Genomic DNA, 27,904 nt, shown 5'->3' with positions numbered 1-27,904 from the left:
ATATATATATATATATATATATATATATATATGAAGAGTTCAGATGCAAAAGCCTCTAAGTGCCATTTGAAATTTTCTTCTAGAATGATCATTTTTATCAAGCTTGTATATTTAAGTTCAGTGATTTCACTTAAATGGCAATGATAATTACCTATTAATTGTTATTTAAGTGAAATTACTGGACTTAAATATACAAGTTTGACAAAAATCATCATTAAAGAAGAAAATTTCAAATGGCATTTAGAGGCTTTTGCATCTGAACTCTTCATATATACCCCTATAACTATATATATATATATTAAATAGGGTCCTATTTTTTACTATTAATACATTGTTTTTAAAGTGTTGTTGATTTCAAATATACGTTTTTTATTACTGAAATGTAATTTAACCATTAAAATGGAATCCAAAAAAAATTATATATATATATATATAAAAAAAAAAACTGTAGGAAAAATAAAAAAGGAATTTACTCATAAATAAAACATTTTATGGAGCCTTGGTATAAATGTTTTTGCATTTTAGCTGAAATGTGCCACTTATTGTATTTCCAATGAGCCTGAGTTTTATATTGGCACACATGTGCCCACCTAAAAACTAGACTTATTCGGTTCACATACTTGACCGCAGATGAAGATAGCACACTTTACACACTCTTGACCCCTGTGTTTTCATCAACACAACACACAGACACACCTCCAGCATCACCCCGGGCTCCCGCTGTGCCTAAATGAACGAGTGGCTCCTCTGAATAAATAACGGGATCAAGGGATGAGGGCAGATGGGTAATTTGATTTGCCTTGTGTGTGTAACAGTTTCTCTGTCTGTGCTAATTGACTGCGGGGCCAAAGTGGTGACACACACCATCATTAGGCCAATGTCGAGCAGCGCTCCACAAGCTTTCCTGCTCACCTGAATATATATTCATGCATTACTACCACCCACCGTCAAACACACATACACACACACACACACACTCATAAAAACAATTTGCACTTACAGAATCACAAAGTCATGCATAAAACACCATTAGAGGGCGCACACAAAAACACGCACAACCTGCACAAAGAGATCTGGCCACACTATCCAGTAATTGGTAGGTGAGCCGATCTGTGTGTTTTCTCTCTGTTCGTTAATGCAAATGGCTTGGTGTAACGGGCCGAGCACAGTTGACTTTAGTGGGTTGAGCTCATTAAGGGTATGACAGACCATTCACCTCTCACACAGCAGCTCAGATGCCAGCAGAGACAGAGAGAAACAATTATGTGCGCCGTCTGAGAGGCGTAGGCATACAGAAGCCTCTCCAGCTCCGTGTTCATTATTGTGTGAGGGAAGAGAGGAGCAGGAGAGATGGGGGAATAATAGTTCAGTCGTTATATGTTTCGTGGAGCATGAAAAGTGAAGTTACATTGAATATCAATGCTGCTCTTTTCAGCGAAACAGGGGTTGTCAAAAAGTACCAGAAAAATTATGATTTTTTTCACTCATTAACAACAGAAAAAGAAAAAAAAACGTTGAAAGAACTGTTTACAATACATTCAAGTGATTAAATGGGAAAGTGAAAACTTTTAGATTGTTACAAATTATTTAAAAAAGAAATTTTCTTTTGATTTTTCTATTTATCAAAGAAAAAAAATCAAATGTTTTCACAAAAATATGAAGCAGCACAACCAGGGTATGGCCTGGTCAGGTCAATGCAAGTCATATCTTTTTATTGCACGATTGATGAGTGTTATACTATGAGTAATATATAATTGACAAAAAAAAAAAAGTAAATTAAAGTGATCTGGTTGTTATTTTCGTGTGATGTACGTTCAATGCGCCGACGTTTTGCAGCCAATCACAGGGATTTCTGTGATAATGACCAATCAGAGGTGCTGTAAAATCTACTCAATTAAATTGAGTTCACTGCATTCAAATCATACTGAAACTTGAAGTGTCTTGAATGACTGAGTTATTTAACATTTCTACTCTGTTTTTACTCAATAAAGTGAAGTTTCAGCTATATTAAATGCAGTGTAAAGTTTAATTGTGTTTAAAGATGACTATTGTTTTAGTGAATAAACTCGAATAAAATAAGTTCAGAGTACTTATTTTTTTAACTTAAATGAATTGAGACAATTGGTTTCCTCAAATGAAATGAGTTAGCGTAACTTGTTGGGTTTTACAGTGTGAGAATCTGCTCAGTATCTCTCAAAATGCTGAATGAACAGACAAACAAAGTGGAGACACCATGTAAATAAATAATTCGTTGTGCAGTTTTGATAAAATCGTTGATTTAAATGTTTTTTGCACGCAAAGAGTTTCCGATGAACTGACAGCTTCAGTGATTATAAAGGAAGGCTGTCTAATTTCATTCGCGATTTGAAGAAAAGGTTTTTGTTTTCATGAGACTTTGTGACCAACATAAAAAAAATGTTAGTAAAACATTTTATAATAGTGATTACTTTCACTATTCTGCTGGCTAGTGTTCATTTAATGTCTTTTTAGATTTAAAAAACTAACTCAAATGCTCGCGCCAGCGCATGAAAAGGGTTATTTTTTGAGGCTGACTATTGAGGCTGACCCTTTCAGACTCAAAATGTATGAGAGAAGATAATTTAATGAATAATGCAATGTGATTTAATAAGGTTTGACCTAGTCAAGTGGTCAAATTGACACCTTAAAGGGATACTCCATTTTTTTTTTTTTTTTTTTTTTTGGAAATAGGCTCATTTTACAACTCCCCCAGAGTTAAACAGTTGAGTTTTACCGTTTTCGAATCCATTCAGACGTTTTTCTGATATTTAGAAAAATATCAGTATCAGCTATTTGGATTTGCGCTAGTAATTTGCCCTGTTTAGTAAATCTGAGTTTTACAAAAGATGGCAATTTTTTAAGGATGAATAAACAATGTTTTTGTTCATTATCACATTAAAAAATAATATTTAAATTGTATAATATTGAGACTTTTGAACTGCTGGAAAAAGTGTGAAGCACTTGAAAGTGGGAGTGTCACGTCGACGTCGAGGGAATAATGGAAGCAAAATTGATTGTCTGTTTCTTCTATTTTTATTCTTATTTTTAACTTTTTTTTTAACTATAGGTATATATGGTTGTCTTGAGTATATGTACTGTTTGATACATTTCAGGGTTTTGTTCTTCAATATCCTGCCTTGTCAAACTCTTAAATAAATGAATGAAGGAAAATTTGACCGAGTAGTTGACTTTGGCCAGAAATATTTGAGCTCATTTTGAAAACTCTTGAGAGAATTTTTTTCTCTCCAAGGGGAAAAACGTGCATTTCTGGGGAAAATACAGTACTCCACTGAAAGCAGGAGGAAGGAACAGAATGGTCCAGGACATTTTCTGAAGCCTGTGATTTTGCTGTATGGAGACTCGATGTCCGGTGAATCTCATCAACCAATCACTATGAAGAGAAGCGCTAGGAAAGAGGCGAGAGGTGAGGCTGATGGGAAATTTCGAGCACACAGAGAGAAGAGGTTAATGGATAACAAACACGACAAAGAGCTGAGAGCATCAGCGGAGAAACCAGCAAGCGATAAAGAGGATAAAGAGAAAAGAAGAGATGATGAGGAAAGAGCTTAAAGGGCTGTGTGGAAATGGACGCTTTTCTCCGCTCCTCTCTCAATCTTTTCAGAAAATCATAATTAAGCAAAGCTATAATTACCAACCCTCCCTGGCTCCCTGAACTCTTCCTTTGTAAAGCTCCTGCGCTTTTGTTATCATCTTGTTTCCCTGTTGGCATCTTTCACACGGCCGTACGAAACGTCTCAGCCTGCGGTGACCTTTTCCATTAAGACACGGAAAAGGCCGTAAGAGATGTGTAAACTGAAGACTAGATTTTGATCCGGTGGTGTTTGCCCATGGAAAAGTCGCTACCAAGATGTGTGTTGTGGGAGGTTTTTAGTACATTGAAGTTGCAGTTGCTAGGGCGTTCTTGATGGTTACTAGGTGGTTCCCTACTGCAAGTATAAAGAGTCCAACCTCAAGTCTCTATGATATACTGGTTCCTTTCTAAGAAATTAATATTTTTATTCAGCAAAGATGCATTTAATTCTAACAGTAGACACATTACTAATTAAATGCATCAAATATTTAAATAGAATTAAATGCATCTTTGCTAAATAGAAATCTTTTGTAACATTCTAATGATTAGAAAGATTTCTATTTATAACAAATGCTGTTCTTTTGAAGTAAATAATCCTGAAAAAAAAAAATCACACTTTCCACAAAACTGTAAATGTTCTTGAGCAGCAAATCATCCAATTAGAATGATTTCTGAAGGATCATGTGACACTGAAGACTGGAGTAATGATGCTGAGCATTCAGCTTTGCAATTATTTTAAATTGTAATAATATCTCCTAATAATGTATTTTTCATCAAATAAATGCAGCTTTGGAGGGCATAAGAGACTTAAACATTAAATTCAGCTCAATTCAATTCACATTTATTTGTATAGCCCTTTTCACAATACAAATCGTTTCAAAGCAGCTTTACATAAAACTCTGTCCACGTTACAATTCAGAGTGTTATGTTTTTCAGAAATCACAGTTAGCTAAAAATGTATTAATTAATGTATTAATAATTTAAGGCAGGAACAATGAGCTCATTAAAGTAATGAACAGTTGTTTGTTAACAAATGATTATGACATTTAGAGAAATATAGCATTGGTGCATGTTGATTCAGAGTTTGCGTCATCTGAAGTCATTTTATGACAACCGTTTTATGCTCTCGGTAGGTTCTGTCACTTAGAAAAGTATCACGTGTGGCCATCACAGGTTAGCAATGTGCTAATATGATCAAACAATGTAAACAACAGAAATACTCAAAACTGCAGGGTATAATACAGATAAACTGTGTTCCACTGAGAGTCAGTGTTTATAGTTGTGTTAAACAGCCCAATAGCAGGCAGGTGGCATTTATATGGCATTCTATAAAAGAGAACAGCCACATTGGGTATTTGCACGTGCAACACCAACTGGTCTTAACAACCATTTAAGTTCATGTCATGGATGGGGAGCAATGAAACACACACCAGAGGAACACACAGCCAAAGCCGTACCTCCCTTTCCCAGAGTTTATGAATGTGGGAATATGCAAAGAACACACACAGTGTTAGCTTTACAAGGTTAAAAATTATTTGGAAAAAGACCTATGAAGATTGGACTAATTTTATATAAGAAAGTAGAATGATGTAATAATCATCTCATCCAGTCACATCAGATTCGGCCAGGACTGTAATCTTCCAGACTTTAAACGGACTGTGCGTTCCCATGCCGTTAAAGATTACAGCGTCTTTTATCTTCTATAAAATGGAATTAAAAAGTAATAATATCCCGAAAAGAGATCCCATGTGTAAAACTCTTCACCCAGTGGACCAGGTCCAGCCTTTCATCCACATAACTGTCCTTGTACATTAAGAACAAGTGGATGTCGATCAATGAGAAGATGTTAAAAAAAATCACAAGACAGACTTACACTGTGTCTGCAACGGACGCGAGTGCTGTGTTATGATAATGTTTTATATTGAAAAGAGGTTGCACATAGATTTTAAGACTGTTTAAGGCTTACTGAACTAACTAACTATTTTAAAATTATATTTCAGTATTTTAATAATTATATATTGTAAATTTGTTAAGAATTATATTTGAGACTTATGAAAAGAATTCAGTGTACAATGAACTGAATGTATACAGGGCTAAAGGCACACTTTAAGAAAATAAGTGATTTTCATTATTGCAAGTGTTTTATTTTTTAGATTTTGTGAAAAAAAAATCATAAAAGTGGTTTGTTTTGTTTTTAAAATCCTATAAATGTATGAGGTGGCAAGCATGGGGCTAAAGGCACAAAGTATTGATACAAAAACTTGATATGTTTTTAATATGTAATCCTTTTCAGCAAAATCTGTCAAAACTTTTTGTTTATTTTGATAAATAAATGAATTCATTTTTGTTCAATAAATATACTGTCATTAAAATATGTTCATTTTGAAAAACACAGAAACAAAATTATTTTAAAAAGTACAGATTATGAAAGCAATGAGTTGATAATCTAAAAAAAGTTTGTCACATATGATATTTTATTATATGATATGATTAATATCATATTTGTAAATATGATGGTTTCATTATAAATATGGCGATTATCTCTAAGGTGGACAGCCGACTTAATATTATTAATTAATATTTCAACAAATGTAGTATAAGTCAGCCATCTGTTTATTATCATGCCTCTCTTTTACATTTTCTTCCATTATTGAAATATTTTAGCTTTAATTACCTTGAACAAAACTCAAAAATCATTAAGACACTTGTTTGAAAATATATATTTAATAATTTTAGAGGCAAGTTTTTGTGCAATCGATTGGTTTAGAGAAAAATAAAAATGAAAGGTGCATTTTACCCCGGTGCGTCTCTAGCCCTGTTGAAAACTTTCCATTAATTAAGAACCAGTACTCAAATCCCAACCTTGTTTAGCAACATTTCTCAGAGCTCCTCTAATGCTCTGAGGTCCATTAAATATCAGTTAAAACCCCTCAGCTAGCACATGTAATGGATTCACACAGTCGAGTAAAGCTTTTGGATAAAGTAACGCTTTTGTGATTCTGCTTGATCCATCAGGCTTAGTAATGGGTGAGACGCCTCATGCAACGAAGCAGACGCACTTCCTTTTTCTCGGAGATTCTGTGGGAAAATGACGCTAATTCATCTCGGCAAGCCTCCGCAGTCACTCAATCCAAACGGCAAGAGTCAATGGAAGAACAAAGAGGAGGTGAAGAGAGAGAGAGAGCAAACAAACAGACAGCAGAGGAAAAACGGCTGTCTGCCGGACTTGTCAACTCCCACTGTCCAGGAACGCCTGGATTGGTCTTTAGCATCGATTGATGGAGGCCAACTAGGGCCTGGATAAAAAAAACAGAGGAGAGGTGAGGATCTTTACCTCTTCAAATGACAAATACACTGCATTACTGGGGGAAATGAAAGAATACAGAAAGTGGAGAGATACTAAAAAGGGGCTTTTCAAAATATTAACTGAGAGCGAGGAAAAAGAATGAAAATATCTGTAAACAGTTTTTCCCATTTAGACATCTGGTGAAAAGTGAGACGTGGACAGATTTGTCCAATAGATACTGTATATCCCCCTCAAACTGATCAGTGCTAGTGGCGAGACAGATCAACAAACTTATCATGGGTCTGTGGTTTGATTAAAGTCAATTTTATTTTAAAATGCGCTACTTTGTCTGGCTCTACTTTAGCTGCCGCAGCCTCTCTGTAATCACCATTCAACTCAATGTCCCATCCATCTGATTGGTTACACCTCAAAAGCAAAAGCCTATCAACACTTGCGACACTCTCTGTGTGTCGAAAGGACGGCAGCATTTTCAGCATATTACTGAAGCGGGAATAAACATCACAATCTGATTTTCTGTTTTTATGATGACAAGCAGAGTTAGTGTCCCAGTCACACCACTGAGAATGGCTCATACCGTGTTACACTCAATTGAGGCTAAAGCAAAGGTTTTTTGATTACTCGTTCACTCTTGAGCATCTGGTGCGAGTGATTTCAATGTTAAGTCAATGTAAAGATGTATATATATCCTTTATTTATTTTTTCATTCTGTTGAATCAGAAAGAGTATTCCATTATAAAAATGTAGGAATTACATACTATGGAGGATTTGTGACATGAAACGAATTCAGAGGCAGCACTTTATAGACACACTGTTTTTAGTTAGAATACACCGGAAAATGTGAACAATAAGACTGGAAATGTTAATTAAGAAAGGAAATAGTTTATTTTGAATTCATGTCGACTTGTTCATGGTCTTAATGTTCAGCCGTGTGTCGTTTTCACGTCGGCTGGCGTATATTTTGAATTGTTTTCAATGAGCGCCACGTTTTTAAAACGGAAAGAGCGTAACAAGGCTTTGATCATTTATTTTTTCACGCTGAAACGCTGCGTTTTTTACAGGTCGCCGAGAGTTGAAGAATGTTTAACTTTGGGCAGCGCATTATCACTGTCACTTTTTACCCAACCGTCCAATCGCAGTGGAGGAGGGGCGGGACTAATACCACAGCGACCAAACGCCAACATTCTGCTTGTACAATGTCAACATATGACAACAAAAAGCATAATAACGGAATAAAATTATTTAAAACAAGATCTCAGAATCAACTCCAAAGAAAATATGGGTGAAATGAGATACTAGTAACACTTTTATATTCCGTATCATAACAAGCAAAGTGCCTCAACTGAAAAAGATGCTGCGCTGCCAAAACGCTCTCAAGCGCCGAAGCTAGGTGTTTTCTGCAGAATGCCTAGCGTTTTCACCTGGCTAAAAAACGCTTTGGTGGACACACAACCTTACTGATTCATCAGTTCACATTATTTAAAAAAAAAAAACTTTCCCTCCAAAAAATGATAATTTCCACCACAACTATTTCCCCCAATATTGTAATCCATGTGGGTGAAGCAAAACAAAATGAATAAATAATATTTCCTGAACCAATTAAGTCCCAAAGGATAAGCTCAAGCCCTGTCCTACATTGTTTCCCACTGAATATTCAGCTTCACCTGGAGATTTGTCACATTATAGAAGTCAAATGCTCTGCAAATGCAATTTCTTGTTGTCTTTAAGCAGTAGACTATAAAAAATGAGGGTAGCTCAATGAGACATTAAAATAATCTGACAGGACCAATGAGCCCAAGCTTAAGTGTGTCCCATTTACCTCTAAACTCTATTTTTCCCTCTGAATTATCTGTCTTCATTTCCTTCCCTATTGCATGCGGCGTTCATCTTTTTCTGCCCTTCTCTCTCAGTTTTCCTCACAGTATAAATCTCCCTTTTTTTCAACCCAGGCCTTCAGCTCTTTCAATTTGTCATTTTCTCCCTCCAGCACCTTTTCTCCTCTGTGATGTGCCCTAAAACGTCTCCTGGTTTTCGCAGCTGTTGTGGTGAGAGCTCAACTCAGCAGAAACACGGGTCCAGAGGAGAGCGGTAGAGCACGACTCAGCGCTTCCTCAATCATCCCTCCGTAGACCCTCTAACCACACACACACACACACTGACACATAGAGATATATCACACCTGCCAACTAGGACTGCATGAAACAAGCAAACTAGATAAATAAATAAATTATATATCGTAAATATTTGATATTGGGTCCCCATAAAGTATGGTCAACCAAGACACACACACACGCAACTCTCATCCCCACCTACACATATCCACAGTCATACCTGGAATGGTCCGCTGGGATACATCTCAGCATCAGCCTTCCTCCATTCAGGCCCCTGGTGTCCAGAGAGGGTCCAGACAGCAGAGTCCACAGTGGCGATGCTCTTCACCCTCATCAAAACATTGAGTGTGCCTGCGGACACACACAAACCACAGCAGAGTTTAGTGGAGCGGATCGCTTCTGGTTCTGGACTTTAGACTATCCACAGTAAGTTTAGTCTACTTTGCAGCCTATCTGGCTGTATTAACATAGTATAACTTCATGAGGCTTACACAACATTCATGAAATTAAAGTCTTATTCTACACATTCGCTCAAAAATCACAAGAAGGCTGAAAACAGTAGATCATTTTTTTGAGAAACTCCATGATCTCCATCAATCAGACGAGATGATCAAGAGTTGCTCTTGCTATTTTTCGGTGCAATAAAATGATTGCTTACAGTCAAACAATATGATAGATCATTGCTTCGGCACTAATAACACCCCATTGACCCGCCACTGGTGTCAGTAGATTGCACAAACCCTGATTACACTCCTGTGACGGTCATAACATAAGGTCCAATACGTGACCATTGATTATCTTACCATCACAGCACGATGCACTGCACTGTAAAAATATATTGATGGTTTAACTTAAAAAAGTAAGTAACCTGGTTGACTTAAAATTTTAAGTTCATTGAACTGGAAAAAGTGAGTTAATACAATGAAGGAGATCAATTTAACCATCAGAAACTCAAAATTATATGTTATCTGTACTAAATAAATTATTTAACTTGATTTGACAAAAGAAAAAATGTTGTGATTACTACACTGTGAACAAATATTGTTGGTTTAACTTAAAAAAGTAAGTAACCTGGGTTGCCTTCAAATTTTAAGTTGATTAAACTGGAAAAAGTGAGTTAATACAACCATCAGAAACTCAAAATAAGAAGTTATCTCAACTAAATAAATTATTATAAAGTTGATTTGACAAAAGAAAATATGTTGTGATAACAAATCTTGAAAATATTTTTAATATGCAAATCAAAATACTGTAAAATCAACACTGTCTGGAGAAACAGGATGTGACATCATGATAAGCGTATCTATATTCATCAGACGGTCTGTGAACACAATGAGTGTATCACTCCATATACAACAAAGATTATGAGAGGTTTAGTGTTAATATGAACGTCAGTATTGAAATCTGTCAGACACTGAACACAAACTCTCTCTCACATACACACACTGATGATTGAAGGCAGTGAAGCCAAGTGGCATCTTTATGACTCATGCATTAAATTATTACTCTCGCTTTGTGCTTAACGGAAACCAATATATAATTCAGTTGCACTTTGGAACAGAAAGAGAGCCAGAAAGAGAGAGAGAACAAACTTTTGTAGTGCCTCAAATGAAGCTCTGTCTCTGAACGTTAACACACACACACACATACACACACTAATGTTTCCAAACTTCCACCCTACATTCTATACGCAGCTCACGACATCTCACGTAGAAGATTAAAGCAGACGGGTCCAGACGACCAGCCAGGCTTCACATCGTTACTTATTCAGGAACAGCAGATATGAATGAATAACACAAGAGAAGTGGCACACAGAAACATTAACAAAGCACACAGATGGTAGGTACTGGGACAAAGTGGCCTGTTCAAAGTACAAACCACATCCTAATAAACTCATCCAAAGATGTCTGAACAATCTCAGCAGACACTGACCGCAAATACATCAATCCAGGTGCAGTTACACAAATATTTGCAGTCTTATGGCTGGTACACACAGAACAAAACGCAGAGACGCAGGTCAGTGTAACAGAAAAATTTTTATGATTTTTAAATGTTTAAATGATGCTGCTCCACTACCGCTTTGCAAGATAATAACAAGACAACAAAGTACTAGATTAACCAGATCTGCTTTTAAAGTCAACTGTAACATCCCTTTCTGTAGAACATCATTTGCTCAGACTTCTGTTTCAGTGAAAGGGGCAAAATTGTGGAACTCTCTGCCAGATCATCTGAAATGCATCCCGACACTAGATATCTTCAAAAAAAAAAACAAATTGTGGTTAATTCAGAAACAGTGTTGTTCGCATACTTAGTTCTTGTCGACTCTGCCTTTTCTGTAAATTTTTTCATTTTTTTTATTTTTTTATTTTTTTTTGGCATTTATATTATATTCTATTATTTTTTTTCTCTATTAGTATTTTTATTCCTGTACTGCATTTTATCAAAAAGCCCTTACTGTTTTCTATTGCTCGTGTATTTTATTGCATGTATTGCATTTTACTAGAAAAGCCCTTCTAGGGACTAATGTTGTAAATTAGCTTTGGCTAAAAACATTGATACATGCATCAGATCACTGTCAAAGTGTATCTATGTTATCTGTATCTGTCCCTATCTAAATAAACTATAATAATAATAATAATAAAAAAAAAACACAATGTCTAGAGGCGTGTTCATAAAAAAAATAAATAAATAAAAACCTTGTCAGCAAAGGTTTAGCAAAAACGTAAGTTTTGATGCAAATCGACCCGAGTTCGAATACACCTTTTCCCAAACTCGCTCTACTCCCTTTTCCCATCACATATCAGATCAGAAAGGCATTTATTAAAAAAAAAAAGAAGAAAATATTTTAAAAAATGTGTATAGTTAAATTAAATAAAGTGTCAAACCTGTGTTTAATAATAACGTTTTTATCGGTTAGTGTTAGGGGTAAATGTAGTTAGGGCGGCATCCATTTAATAATTTTTAAAAAATATAATAATTTACACTGTTATTATTGCATACCGTTTAATGTGCAACAACACTGATGTGAAAATACAGCCCAATGCTCCTGAACACACTTCATTTTCAGACTATGAAAAAAATCAAATTCAGAACTATTTAAACTACCACCTAAAATTCAATTTTGTTAGATCACACTTGCAAATAATTCTATTTACACAATTCAAATTCAAATCATTTTGTCATATTATTAGCTCCATACAAACCAGCAGCCAGTGGTGGAGGAAGTACTGAATCTCAGTACTTAAGTAAAAGTACAAATAACCAGATAAATATTTACTTTAGTAAAAGTAAAAGTAACACAATTACAACCATACTTAAGTAAAAAGTAAAAAGTACCTGATTTTAAATGTACTTTAAGTATTAAAAGTAAAAGTACTTTTTTATATAACAATTATTCTCTTAATGTCTATTTTTTTTTCTAATGATTAATAAAACATATAATTCTAACTCGTTCCACCTAATACTCCTATAATGATGTTCAATAATTATGGAAAAAAATTGTTGTCACCATTTCTGAAACAAGCTTGCAATTAGGCAATATGCACATCATGCTTATCCTTACTATACTATGTTTGGCAGTAAACGCGTTTAATTTATGGTGTAATTCTGAACCTCTTGGCTTGCCATAATCCTAACCAAACGTATTTTACACACGGTGTGTTTCCTATGCACGTTAAAACAAATTTTCGCGTATAAATTGCACGATAAACACACTGCGTGCGAGACGCATTTAGTGTAACCGGGTTGATATATCTATGGCAACCAAACGTCACTGGTGAGACAAACGTGCAACGAACGGACGGTCAGATTACGTTTTGGCAGGGGAAAAACTGATCAGAAAATGTAATGAAAAAGTAACAGAAGTTGTAGAAATGTACTGAAGTAGAAAGTATAATAATTGCTGCAAAATGTAACGAAGTAAAAGTAAAAAGTATGCACTATTTATTCTACTTAAGTAAAGTAAAGATACATGAAAAATGTACTTAAGTAAAGTAACAAAGTATTTGTACTTCGTTACATTCCACCACTGCCAGCAGCCCATGGGCGCACAAATAGGCACGAATGCATTTGCAATTTAAACAACGTTGTGCTGGGCGTGAAAATGATAACTGCGTCGGGCTGAAACTAGCAAAAAGCACTAACGTCGCGCCTGACGCTGCATTGCACCAGGTTTATGATAGGGCCGCATGTGTATAATCTGAAGTAACCATTCAGTACCAACTGTGTTATGTACCTCCACAAGTAGTTTTTATCTTGAGGGAGAAAAGGTCACTCTAATAAAGTCCACATGTGGCGTTGCTGTACAGACATTACACTTTTCAAAGTGATTCGAAGAAAATCAGGAACAGGAATGCTGTGTTGTATCAGAACCCCACTATTAACTCTCTGCCTTGGCTATAAAAGCATCTGCCACGTTTCAATGGCCTCAATCACGCTGAAGATGTGCTCGTTGGGTGATAAAAAAAAACTGAAATTGTGTGCTGGTGCATCTTTAAGGTGATTACACACACTTAACACATAAACCATTGTAAAAAAGTCAATTAAGAAAAATGTACCAGGCAGATAAAAATGACTCTTGCGCAAAGACCTTTAAAATAAACAGCTAAGCAACCCTTTAAATTAACAGTTGTGCCTGTGTATATGGACAGAATCTACTAAAGGCCTAAAGCCCTATTTGCACGGTAATCGTATTATCTGGGGACCTCGTGTGATTTTATAAATTACCCCGCCACATACTGAAGCCTGTGATTTTACTCGAATTTACCGAGTTATCTCCCGGATATGACGTCAATAGGCTATTCCTTGGAAATTTCTTTACATTAAAGGTCTAGCTGTATGATATATTATGACGTAAACACACTCTAAAAAATGCTGGGTTGTTTTAACCCAATTTTGGGTCAAATATGGACAAACCCGAAATGTTGGGTTAAAAATGTAATGTAAAAATTAGGGCTGTATTCAACCAAAGAAATCCTTAGTCGACCAAAGTCGAGTCCTGCTCGACGATTAGTCGACTAAAAAAAAAACCGTGATGTTTTGATTAAACATTTTTTAAACAATTGTCATTGAGCATTTATAAAACAACAACGAAAAAACATCACAAATAAATAAAACTATAATAATAATACAATTCTTTGAAAATTAAGTGATTTTTTAACTGCAAAAAGTGAAGAGCTCTGTCCTAGGTCTAGTACAGTCCTAATCGCGCACCTGACCACACCACACGCTGCAAAAAATATAACTGCTATCTGCCATATAATGAAAAATCCCAACAAAAGCTCTCGTTTATACAGGCTTTATATTCTTCTTTACTTTCAAAGCTATGGGTTAACTTTAGTCCTGACGATCAAGGCGTTTTAAACAACACTCAAAAAAACCCAAATAACTTAAAAACAATCCTATAATAGGCTGTAGGACCGCGTATAGGTTTATTTTCGTTTTGTTGCATTATTTAGGCTATTTTCAAATGCGTCAAGTGTACAAATAAAAACGAAAACATTAAGAAAACACAATCTATTGAGTCAGCATGATATAGCCGTTAAAAGGCTGCTCACGTCTTTTGCGCGCTCAAGTTCGATTTTAAATGTAGGCGCGCGACTTGCGCGCTCATAATGGCAACGCGATCGCATCCCTCCACAGTCTTGTCGTCTTTGTTTTAAAATGCAGCCAGACAAAAGATTTATATTTCCTGGACATTTTGTCGACTAAAGCCAAAACAAGCAGCGTTCTAACTGAATGAATACAGCATCCCTTACCGAGCGAAGCAGCAGCCAGCCAGCCACAGGTGCGGTTCCCGACTGTATTATGTGTGTGCGCTAAACTGTGGCGCAGTTACAAAAATAGCCTAAATTAAAGCATTTTAAAGTTGGGGACAAAACATAGGCTAATTATATTTAGAATACAGTAATAAATAACTGCTTATAAATGAATAATTATCAAGGAGTAAGTCATTGAAAAATTCCTTCTATTGGTAAAAAAAAAAATAAAAAAAAATGCAACTGGTCGACCAATAAGAATGTCAGTCGACCACGACGGCATCGACCGATTAGTCGACTAAACGACTAAAGTTGACAGCCCTAGTAAAAATTTAACCCAACGGCTGGGTTAGTCCATATTTGACCCAAAGTTGGGTTAAAACAACCCAGCATTTTTTAGAGTGCAGATAAAGTTCCTTACATGCTGCTTACATGTCATTCATCTTCATCTAATCATGCTTTTTGTTTTTTGCTCTTCTGATGATTTTCAGCTTTTACTTTCTGCAAATTACGTAGTTGTGTATAGCGATATGATCCAGCACCAAAAATACTATCAAAACACTCCAAACCAGCCTCCATTCTTCGCGAAAAATGGATAAAAAGGTGCACATGAAAAAAATCTTGAAAAACTGATATACGATTTGGCCAAAACACACATTTAGCCCGATTCGCACGGGACTAATATTATCTCATGACCTCGGTGATCGGCGAAATGCGAATAGGGCTTAAGGCTTCAAACGGACCTCTGTGCTGTCAGACACAACAGATCCTAACATCAGAGGCCCTTGGCTAACCTTGACACAGGTCAAACACAGCCAAACACTCATGTGTCTTTGTAATGAGCAGAAGATGGAGGTAGAGCAGGAAAGCTGGACGGTGGCAAGTGATTTTAAACCATGTTCAAACCAATGTGTAGTTCAGTGTTTGCTTTCTACATGATGTTTGCTTTCTTGAAAGCAGTGTTATTATGTTAAAGGGATAGTCATCATTTACTCACACTTGTGTTGTTCCAACTCTGTATGAGTTGCTTTCTTCTGTTGAACACAAAAGAAGATATTTTGAAGAATATGGGTAAGCTATAACTTCCATAATATTTTCCATTTTCAAATATATTTTTAATATTTTTATTTTTCATTTTCCAAATTCCATTTTCAACTATGTAAGTCAATGTGGTCCATCAACTGTCTGGCTACTGACATTCTTCAAAATATCTTCTTTTGTGTTCAGCAGAAGAAAGAAACTCATACAGGTTTGCAACAGCTTGAGAGTAAATGATGACGAGTAAATGATGATGAGTAAAGTAAATAAATATTCATTTTTGTGTGAACTGTCCCTTTAACTAAATTATTTGTTAATTGAAATAAAATAAGTTTACTGAAATTTTAAAAGATTTTAAAAAAATATAGAGATGAAAAAACATTCTAACATTCCTAAACATTCTATAGTTGCCTTGACAAGAATTTAACAGCCCTGTATCACACATGTAACGTAATTGCTCAGAACGTATTTCGTGTGACACATAGTTGGAAATCAAGTTCAAAAGACTTCCTGTTACTCATTAGGAGAAGAATTTCTTTTTAAGTTGACTCTAATTGGACTTAATTAGTTCAGTTAACTTGAAATTGAATGTGATAGGTTTCTTAAGTTTTTTTTTGTTTTTTGTTTTTACAGTGTCATTAACTTATGATTTGTGATGTACAGTAGCTGCTGTCAGATCCAATACAGCTGGGCTGCTTCATCGTTCAACAAAAGTTTCTTTGCAAACTCTGATGCGCGAGACACTGCAAAAATATGTCTGTATAGTATGTTTACATTGAAAAACGTTTTTTTATTTTTTTTATTTTTGGGTTTTTAAAAGTTGCACAGTAAGTTTCAAATGTAGTACCTATACAGTATGCGATTTCGGATGCAGCGAATTAATACATACAACAGTTAGGGTCCATTCACACAGAACACGTTTTGATGAAAAAAGAAGAAAAAGTGAAAAAAAAAAGTTGAAATTTGAACTTCTTTTACCTTGAGCAAAAACAAAAAAATATGTTTTTTAGAACCTATTTTATATAACATATAACATATTTTAGAACTCCATCTAGTGAAGAAAAAAATAAAGTTGAAATTTGAACTTCTTTTACCTTGAGCAAAAGAAAAAAAAATGTTTTTTAGAACATATTTTATCTAACATATAACATAATTTAGAACTCCATCTATGCTGCGAAAGACCGCAACAGTTAAACAGGTCCATCTAACATGCGTTTGCATTGAAAACCAATGGAAAGCAGCGCAGAAATGTATTCAATGTGAATAACCCCAAAGTCTGAGCAAACAGGCCATTCATTCTTCTATTACCGAATAAAGTGTGTGCATCACTAAACAACAACAATGACTGACAAAACACCATGTCAAGCCACTGCTGTCACCCACTAACAGGAAGGGTCGCGCTGTGAAGTGTAATGAGTGAAGGATCTAATGGACTGACTTGTGCTGTGAGTGACTTCTGCTCTAATGGATCCACTGGCTGGACAACTCTCATTACAACTCCTTTGTAATGAACTTCAAGCCTAATAAAGTTACGGTCTAATAGAACATGCTATTGTGTTGGTCTTGGTGAAAAATCGATTCGATTAGATTATAGTCTCAACAGTGTGGAGAGGACGGGGATTGATAGAAAAAGACAACATGAAATCAAGTTTGACTATTTAAATGACGCACTTTCAGGGGTGCATGTTAATGCATTAGCCTAATAGCACCGTGTTTATAGTATCTAATCAATCCCGTTAAACCCTGTCTATTTCAAAGAGTAACACAAAATAAAAAAATAAGATAAATAAACAAAATTTTTAAAAAAACAGAGGAAATTAGAATTATTATTATCATTTTAAAATTTTGCAACTAAAATACAGCAGATAAAAAAATAAATAATGAAAAATAAAAAATAAATAAAAATATTAACAATAATAATGATGACTAAATAATAAAAAAACAAAAATGCAACAATTAAAAGAAGAGAAAAATAAAAATTTTAAATCACTATTCAAAACATCAACTGAAAACTCTTTCCCTATAGTGTATTTTTAGTCGATCATTTTCACAAAACGTCCATGGTGCCCAGAATATTTTGTTGTATGAATATCTGAACATAATATATAAAGAAATCACAGTCCTAAAGCTCATCCTGGGTTGACATTTCATTCAGTAACCTTAGGCAGTTTTGATGTATATTATGTTAAATGATCAAGTTACCATATGCTTCTATTTTGTTTGTGCTTATTACCCTCTACAGATAATCCCATCCAGATATGCAGAGAGGGAATCTCTCTGTCTCTTTACTAATAAAGATTCATTGATCCAGTCAAGTAATGCAAAGCTTTTTAAAACAAATACAAGCCTCCAGATAACTGAATATACTCCACACATACACAGAGAGAGAGAGAGATCTTAAGATGTGATCAAATCTGTCTACACACAGGTGAAGATCATTCAATTTAATCAAATAGCTCAAACATTTGTGAGCATAAGAGAGCTTTTTGAGATTTTTTTTCCTAATCTTTGAACGGTAGTGTACATTTTATTGTTGTTCTGCAAATATCGCATGCTGATGTTGCAACCAAGCTCTGCTGAATCTAATGGTAGTGTGGCTTAACCAACGCAGAGCTAATCTCTTCAATTGCTAATTGGGATGTAATCAAATCGAATGCAAGCACAGTGGCGCAAATAAAAGTCTAAACTCTCATATTGCTAATGAGGTTGTAATTTATGGCCAGCATTGAGCGGCTAACACATTCCTACACGTTAAGATTGCTAACAGGGACGTCTGTCTCTCAGTAGGGCGTCTCATGTAATGAGAGTCGAGCCAGCTGTGCCTCCTTCTCAGTTTAGCATCTGTGCCCACAGTGCCGCCCACATGCCAATGCTAATGATTAGCAGATTAGTGCACACAGACAGTAATCAGCAGATATATGATGCCGACATCCAGACTATAACCGATAACTGCGACCAATCACGTGAAGGATAGAGATTAAAACTGTTCAAACCAGCCTAAACTGGTCCATGGTCACGCTGATTATGCCAGTCTGCTCTGATGGTCTTATGAGGGTTTTGGACAGGGAGATCAGTAATAGACAAGTAGTTTTTTTTCAGGCAAGGTTTTGAAGGGAATTACAAACCTGCACACATATATTCAAATGCACATAAGTATAGAATCAATTCTTAATGAGCATTTGAACGTCATCAGCGTTTATCACAGGTGCGCGTTTAAAGTCTGTTTAGAGACATTCATACTGTATACATTTTTACCTTACAGTTACTGTAAATCTGGCCTCTAGTTCACAAACGCCAGAGGAGAACTGGCCCCCGACTGAGCCTGGGTTCTCCAAGGTTGTTTTTTTTTCTCCATTGGGTCATCTGATGGAGTTTTAGGACACCATTGGGTCATCTGATGGAGTTTTAGGACACCATTGGGTCACCTGATGGAGTTTTAGGACACCATTGGGTCACCTGATAGAGTTTTAGGACACCATTGGGTCACTTGATGGAGTTTTAGGGCACCTTTGGGTCACTTGATGGAGTTTTTGGACACCATTGGGTCACTTGATGGAGTTTTAGGACACCATTGGGTCACTTGATGGAGTTTTAGGACACCATTGGGTCACTTGATGGATTTGTAGGACACCATTGGGTCACCTGATGGATTTGTAGGACACCATTGGGTCACCTGATAGAGTTTTAGGACACCATTGGGTCACCTGATGGAGTTTTAGGGCACCATTGGGTCACCTGATGGATTTGTAGGACACCATTGGGTCATCTGATGGAGTTTTAGGACACCATTGGGTCACCTGATGGAGTTTTAGGACACCATTGGGTCACCTGATAGAGTTTTAGGACACCATTGGGTCACTTGATGGAGTTTTATGGCACCTTTGGGTCACTTGATGGAGTTTTTGGACACCATTGGGTCACTTGATGGAGTTTTAGGACACCATTGGGTCACTTGATGGAGTTTTAGGACACCATTGGGTCACTTGATGGAGTTTTAGGGCACCATTGGGTCACCTGATGGATTTGTAGGACACCATTGGGTCACCTGATAGAGTTTTAGGACACCATTGGGTCACCTGATGGAGTTTTAGGGCACCATTGGGTCACCTGATGGATTTGTAGGACACCATTGGGTCACCTGATAGAGTTTTAGGACACCATTGGGTCACCTGATGGATTTGTAGGACACCATTGGGTCACCTGATGGATTTGTAGGACACCATTGGGTCACCTGATAGAGTTTTAGGACACCATTAGGTCACCTGATGGAGTTTTAGGACATTTTTAGGTCACCTGATGGAGTTTTAGAACACCATTGGGCCACTTGATGGAGTTTTAGGACACGTTTAGGTCACTTGATGGAGTTTTAGGACACGTTTAGGTCACTTGATGGAGTTTTAGGACACCTTTAGGTCACCTGAAGGAGTTTTAGGACACCATTGGTTCACCTGAAGGAGTTTTCCGATTCCTTGTCACTGTTGCCTTTGGCTTGCTCAGTTGAATTAGCTTCAATTAATTAACCAATCATTAATACCCAGCTCTACCAAAAGTGAATGTTTTTCCACTAAGAAAAGAACATTTTAAATGAACATTTTAGATGTTTTGATTGATACTGTGAAGCTGCATTGATGCAATCTATATTGTGAAAAGTGCTATATCAATATACTTACTTGACTTGAGAAGATTTGCAGATGCAAAAATTAATTCATTAATTCATTAATAAAATATCACACTTTGTCGTTAACATGTTGCTAAGCCATTCGATTAATTTAGATATTTCGTGCTGTATATACTGTATATATATATATATATATATATATATATATATATATATATATTAGGGCTCTCAGTTAAACGTGTTATTAACGTCATTAACGCAAACCCGCGATTAACAGTCTTTTTGTTGAAATTAATAAGACAAAAAGAAATCAAGAGACATTTAGAATAGACAAAAATGTGTGATTAATAATATAGTATATATACTGTAGTAGCAAATAAAAATTGCTCTAAACCGGCAATTTAAAAGCAGACAGAGTCAAATACGATGGGTTAGAGAGCTTTAGTAGACAGCTTGAGTATGAGGTTATGTGCATGCATGTACACCCTAGGGTGATTTTGATCATGATTAATGTGATTCGCCTTTCAATTTTAATTTTCATTAAGGACCTGCTGTCCTCTCCGAATCCTAAATAGCAATGGAATTAATAAAACATACCCTTTGAAATATACAGTGAAGGCCTGCAGCAGGGAATCCAAAATGCCTTTGGAAAGCCGAACAGATTGAAGTGTGTTCTGTGTTCACCAGCCGCCCCCCCATCGCGAGCCCTGCCCGTGACATGAGTGGCAACTGGCAAATAATTACACGGGCTCGTCTCATTAGAACAGGAGACAGACAGCGGAGACGCACAGGTAAGGAGAATGAGGTGGAGTGAAAGTAAAAGCAGACAGTCAGAGAGAGAGAGAGAGAGAGAGATGTAGTAGAAGAGGAGAAAGAGAGAGAAGCACAAATTATAAGCGTTAATGGGCTGATAAAGTTTGAAAAGAGAGCGCAGATAAAAAGTGAGGGGAAACAGTTACTTTCACTTACTTTATTTGTCAAGCTGAAAAATGAGGAAAACAACATAAACTTTTGGTCCGCTGTCGAAATTTAGCTTGAAGGACTTTTCTGTGATAAATTCCTTACATTAATGAGCAATTAAAGTCTGTGAGTACAAGTGTGTGATATCAGGGTGTTACAGATCTTTGAACCCGATCAAAAACACCCATTAATCACTGTTCATGTTGCATTTTCTTTTTAAATTATAACATTATTTACTGTTTTATAAGTTATTTATGCCTTTGAGGTCGTAATAGAGAGGTTTTGTCAGATTGAGCTTACTTCTAGGGACAGTTTTGTCATCAAATCAACAAACATTCTAGAAGGCTCTGCTCCAAAACGTAGTCTGTTGTCTAATTAAAAAGCATTTTAAGCAATTTAGCTTTTCAAGAGACCTTCTCTTAGTGGCCGTTCACACAGGATATGTTCTTGCATTGAAAAGCCGCTAAAAACAGTGCAGAGGAATGGACCACAACGTCTCAAAGAACATTTTTAAAAGTTGAACTTAATTTAATGTGACATGGTGTCTAAAAAAAGTGGCAACTGCATCAGATGCCCACTTAGCACATGTTGCCATAAAACAACAATGAAAAGAGTAGACGGATGATAGAACGTGTCCTGTGTGAAAGGCCCCTGAGGCAGTGTCACATGTTTCCTTAGCATAGAAGATAATTCCATAATGCATTGTGACGAGTGAAAAAAATGTTTGCCAATGTTTGTGTCAAGTGTACACTTTTACAATTACTACTGTGTGACGCTGATGTGTGGGCACTTTCCATGTTTTTTACACTGTACAAACTCTATATTCTCTTTACACTAACACTACCCCTAATCCTACCTATCATAGAAAACTTTCAGCATTTTTACATTTTCAAAAAAAACGAACATCACTTGGCATGATTTATAAGCTGTTTTCCTCGTGGGGAACAAAACATTTCCTCACAAGGACAAGGATTTTGGAAATTGATATCTTTGTCCCCATAATGTAGGGTTTACCAGGCCACACACACGACTGTCTTGGAGCAAAGAGAATAGACAGATGTCACTTTGAAACAAACCTTAATGATTTAACAGTCACGATAAATAAGTAATGGATGTGTGGATGACATCACCTCTCTGTCCTTCACTGTCTTTGACCTTCTGGTGAACGCTACTCATAAAGCACTGTACTTTCCTTGACAGATTCAGCTCAATGCTGCGGTGGAGGAGAACGCATTTCAAGACACAGCAAACTCAAGTTAGAAGCTGAAGTACTGTATATTATACACATGCAGGGAAACGCCATCCTCAAACTTCCAACCTGTCATATCGAGACCACTTTCCACTATCCAATCAATTCTCCATGAATGCCAACAGCAAAACAACAGGTAACCATAGGTTTCAAAATCGAGAATAGAAATATTTGATGGTGCGAATTCAGACTAGGGTTAAAGGCTCACCAATATGTTTCCCGTTCATGTTGTAGTAGAAGGAGACACAGTATGGGGTTCTGTTGGTCCCCGTCGGTCCTCGCGCCGCCGTCACATTGTACAGTGGAGAGAGTAAACGAGCCCGGTCCCCGGCCTGACGGGGCCGTGACGTCTCAATGTACATGTAGAAACCTTTATTATAGAATGAAAATACAAGACACATGTTACCACAGAGTTTTTCAAAGAGGGCAGGAGCAAATAAAATTAAATAAATAAAAATTTAATTTAAAATAAATGTAAAAAAAAGTATTAAATAAAAAATATAATAAATAAATAATAAATAAAAAATATTTCAAAAAATATTTATATTAAATAAATAAATAAAATTGTTTTCAAGGATAGAAGTGTGTCTTTCCATGGATTTTCCACTGGAAAAATTCTTTAAAAGGTCTTATATTTAGTTTGAAAAAGCGCTATTAAATAGGGTAGGAGCAAATAAAAATAAATAAATAAAAATTTAATTTAAAATAAATGTAAAAAAAAATAAAATAAATAAATACATAAATCAAAATCATTTTTTAAATAATAATAAATAAAATAAATAAATAAATAGAAAAATGTCAAGCATACAAGTGTGTCTTTCCACTGGAAAATTTAAAAGGTACGATATTTAAAAGGTACGATATTTAGTTTGAAAAAAGTGCTATTAAAGAGGGTATGAGCAAATAAAAATAAAAAATAAATAGAAATTAAATTTAAAATAAATGTAAAAAAAATATATATAAAAAATAATAAATAAAAATTATTTAAAAAAAATAATAAAAAAAATAAATAAATAAACAAAATAAATTGTTTTCAAGGATACAAGTGTTGTCTTTCAACGGAGTTTCCAATGGAAAAATTCTTTAGAAGGTACGATATTTAGTTTGAAAAAAGCGCTATTAAAGAGGGTAGGAACAAATAAAAATAAATAAAAAATGTATTTAAAATAAATGTAAAAAAAATATTTAAAAAAAATATTTAAAAAAATAATAGTAATAATAAATAAATAAATAAATTTAATTGTTTAAGGATACAAGTGTGTCTTTCCACAGAGTTTCCACTGGAAAAATTCTTTAAAAGGTACGATATTTAGTTTGAAAAAGTGCTATTAAAATACATTTGAACTAAATAGAAAATGTTTCTTTTCAAATATATACACCCATAATTACTGTGATAGTGTGTTGGTGGATGAGGGATGTAATTTGTGTGTGTTTTTACCTTCTTTCGTCCCACTCCTGTCCGTATCAGGCCCTGTATTAACCGACCGCTTTGGATTCTGGGTCAGATGGTTCTGTCTGGTCCAGTCAAACACATCGCTGCGGTCTTGAGTGAACCCACATATCCTAATATCCTCAAAGCCACACACTTGATCTAAACACACAAAAAACATGAAACAGATTTGAGATTCACCTTCCTAGTTAATTGGCACTAACTGCATGTTATGATTAAAGTAAAAAATAAAAAATACTCTGCGTAAGCTCATGAATGCAAAATTGTGATAATACTTAATATTAAAATTTGTTTAAGCACAATTGGACACTGTAGCAGCCATTAGCAAAAACGGTATGCGCCGTTCAGGTCAAAGATTGTCCCAAATGAAGCATTGCAAATGGAAAATCATATGGGAATTGAAGTGCAATATACATCAGAGTGATTGTGGGTGTGCAATCTGAAGCTGACATTTGCCTCATAATAGCGCAAAAATGCAGCTCAATCTGTTAAGCACGGGCAAGCACTCGCACCTGCATTTGCGTTCTTGCATAAAGTATTTTTCTGGCCTCATACTGATGGGCAAATCTAAGGAGAAAGTCTGCAGGTTCTGTTCTCCACAGGCTCCTCTAGAGAACTGAAGTACTCTCAGCACTGCAGCGTTCACAGCGATTGATTACCCTCATTTAACAAACACAGAATACTGTAGTTCGTCACCCAGGACGTCTCAATTCACACTTTGAATGGCTGATTGACTCATGACTCATTTTCCATGTGTGAGAGAAGACGGAGCGAATGAATGGAGAAGAATGCAGGATTTCCATGTTGTGGTTTGAAATCACCATTCTCTTCCTTCCACAAGCATCCAGCTCTTCAATTTACTCTGCTGATCTCCAGTCTGTTTTAATTTATGTTTTTTTTTTTTTCTCCTCTTTGTAGCTCTTTGGCAAAGCTCTGTGCTTATGCTGCCAGGAGAACTGTGTTGAATTTAATTGGGAAGAACTGAAAGGCAGGACAAGGATGGGAGGACGGTTTAGAGGAGAGAGAAAGACAACACGCACAAAAGCATCATGGAAAGAAAAAGTAAAGAACTGTCTTACCTGAAGGTCTTGGATAAGTGTAGGCTGCAATAGAAAAGAAATAAAGATTATTTAAATATATATATATACATACAAACATACATCACACAAGGCTGTAAGATACAAAATATTACATAAAAACGCTATATTTTTCAGCCAACATATACAGTATATTTTACAATATTTATAGAATTCCTCAAAAATAGCACTATATATAATCTTGAACTATTTTTGAAACAAATTATTAATTTACTATTTTTAAATTTGAAATTAGGTTAAAAAATGATGCAAGCAATACAATCTGTTTAAAAAAAATAGTTAAAAGGCACTGTTTCTACACTTAATAAAAGGTGGTATAGGGTATAATTTTCCATTATAGAGACAAATATAAAAATATGTAATGTAGAACTAAATAGCATAATTAACAATAATAAATCAATAAATAATATTTACATCCCAATTTTTTTTACCAAACATTTGGATATAAAATAAAACACACACACACATATACATATTAAAATTTCCACATATATATATATATATATATATATATATATATATACATATAGTAAGTAATGTAATTAGTAATGCATACAAATGTTTTTTATCATGTGTGTTTTATCATCTATAGATATTTAATATTATATTAAATTTGGTAAGATATCTAAGTATTTATTTATTGCTATTACCGAAACAAATAAAATAAAATAAATAAATTATATATATATATATATATATATATATATATATTAGGTAATAGCAATAAATGAATACTTTGATATCTTAACAAATTTAACATATAATACAAAGTGTATACTTGTGTATGAATTGTTGTGTGTATCACAGAAGGGTTTGATGTCTTCCAGCTGCATTTATTCTGGAGCTTGGACATTTTTTGGTCTGCTAAGAGCAAGTGCTGAGATTGGGAGTGTAAGATTGAAAGACTATCCAATGGGATTAGATTCTATCAGCCGTTTCTGACTGGGCTCTCGCACTGAAACCGCTGGCCTGTTCCCGGCGTTCTGGAGCCATCAGCAAACCCAACACACGATGGCTGCCATACTTTTGACATCTCAATTTAACATAATCCCAAAAGCGAACCCTCGCATTTGAAATGCATGACCTCTGTTGATGGGAATCATGAGGAATTTAACAATTCTGGCTCAGATTCCCATTCCAACTAGCCCAGCTTTGCTTTGTGCTATAAAAATATCAAGATGTCAAAATTAAACAAGATTGTTGTTTTCCTACCTGAATGTAAAATATGAACTTTCATAATATGAAACTTCCAGTGAATATGATATTGCAGATACAAAAATCAATACAAAAGTGAATAGATACGTGGAGCCTATAAGTGACATCTTCCATGCAAATACCAAATGACATGCATAACTGTAAGGTGACTTACGTTCGGAGTACTGTATGGTGCGTGTGACCGTGTTTCCGGTGCCGTAGTTAGTTATGGGAGTAAGGCTGACCTCATACGACAGGGGAATACGCAAGTCCGTCAGCGTGTAGGACATCAGCACACCTTTCACTGGCTCTTTAGTGGTGATCTGCTTGGACAAAACCATCTGCCGGCCCTGCAACGAAAGAAAAGTGGCTTGAATCATCATATCATGATTAAATGATATCTCAATTAGTTACCATTTATACTTGTCTTGACATGAAATTATACACTACAGTTCAAACGTATGGGATCGGTAAGCCTTTTAATGTTTTTTAATGTTAATGTTAATGAAAGAAATCACGTATGCTCACCAAGGCTGCATTCATTTGATCAAAAAGCATAATTTTTTCTGAAATATTATAACCATTTCAAAAATCTATTTTCTTTTTGAATAATTTTTCAAATATACATATATATTCGTATATATATAATTTATAACATTGAAATGAATGCATCACTGCTGAATTACTAAAATCTTACTGACTCCAAACTTATGAATGGTATTGTGTATACATGTATTAGTACAGTTTTATAATTCCACATTTTTGAAGAAATTATTGTTATGTGTTGATGTCTTTTGTGTTTCCATCTGTGGAGTAACTCATACCATAACTAATTACTTGTTTGAAAAAAGTTGCATTTAAAATCACTTAAAAAATCATTAAGCTTTGAAAATATGGATGCTACAACACTGATGTCAAATGTTGCACTATTATTATTCCTCAGCTGTTTTTTTAACAGAATCACCCAACAATAACAAATTTCATATAGCTGTGTGTCTCAGTCATAAGTACACTGTAAAAAAAAAAATCTGTTAAATTTACGGGAAAACTCCGGCAGCTGTGGTTACCAGAGTTTCCCTGTTAAAAGTACGGTAGCAGCATTTTAGGTTTTACAGACTTTGACCGTATTTAATTTTACAGCAATAAACCATATTTCATTATTTGATATAATGTTAATTTACTGACATTTTGAAGTATTAATATCTGTTTTGAGTCAAAAGATCAGCTCTTCCACAAGAGAGTTCTTACTACTATATAGAAGCTGCACAGTGTCATTCACACAAACATTAAACACCATCATGGTAACATGTTGAAATTTAAAAAATGAAATAAGAATTAATTTAACAACGTTAAATGTAACATAAAACCCTAATGAACATAACTGATAAGAAAAAAAAAACAGTTAAAATACATTAAATGTACGTGTCACGCAGGGAATTGTGGGAAAGTCAATTTACATTTTTTTACTGTAAATTATACAATGACTTCTTTTTCACTTCCAAAAACTGTAAATTTAA

General features: G+C 35.2%; 1 protein-coding gene and 1 long non-coding RNA gene across 3 annotated transcripts in view; one reads left to right on the top strand and one right to left on the bottom strand.

Moving 5' to 3' along the window:
• The window catches only part of mdga1 (MAM domain containing glycosylphosphatidylinositol anchor 1), a 288,554-nt gene that overhangs the window by 76,308 nt on the left and 184,342 nt on the right, over positions 1-27,904 (bottom strand). For both annotated transcript variants that reach the window (XM_089116787.1, XM_089116786.1), the window contains exons 12-16: positions 26,563-26,737; positions 25,176-25,199; positions 24,085-24,237; positions 22,855-23,016; positions 9,246-9,376 (exon numbers count right to left, since the gene is read on the bottom strand). In XM_089116787.1, the coding sequence (XP_088972913.1) occupies positions 9,246-9,376; positions 22,855-23,016; positions 24,085-24,237; positions 25,176-25,199; positions 26,563-26,737 (645 nt within the window). The remainder of the gene's footprint in view (positions 1-9,245; positions 9,377-22,854; positions 23,017-24,084; positions 24,238-25,175; positions 25,200-26,562; positions 26,738-27,904) is intronic.
• On the top strand, positions 10,953-26,555 carry LOC120479879 (uncharacterized). Its single transcript, XR_016145483.1, has 5 exons — positions 10,953-11,041; positions 21,051-21,228; positions 22,598-22,782; positions 25,015-25,158; positions 26,021-26,555. It is a non-coding gene; the product is annotated as an uncharacterized LOC120479879 (long non-coding RNA).

This window comes from Pimephales promelas, chromosome 11 (assembly GCF_988280905.1).
Source record: "Pimephales promelas chromosome 11, fPimPro1.hap1.1, whole genome shotgun sequence".
Lineage (NCBI taxonomy): Eukaryota > Metazoa > Chordata > Actinopteri > Cypriniformes > Leuciscidae > Pimephales > Pimephales promelas.
The sequence above is the reverse complement of the archived record's forward strand: the minus strand, read 5'-3'. Positions and strand labels throughout refer to the sequence as shown.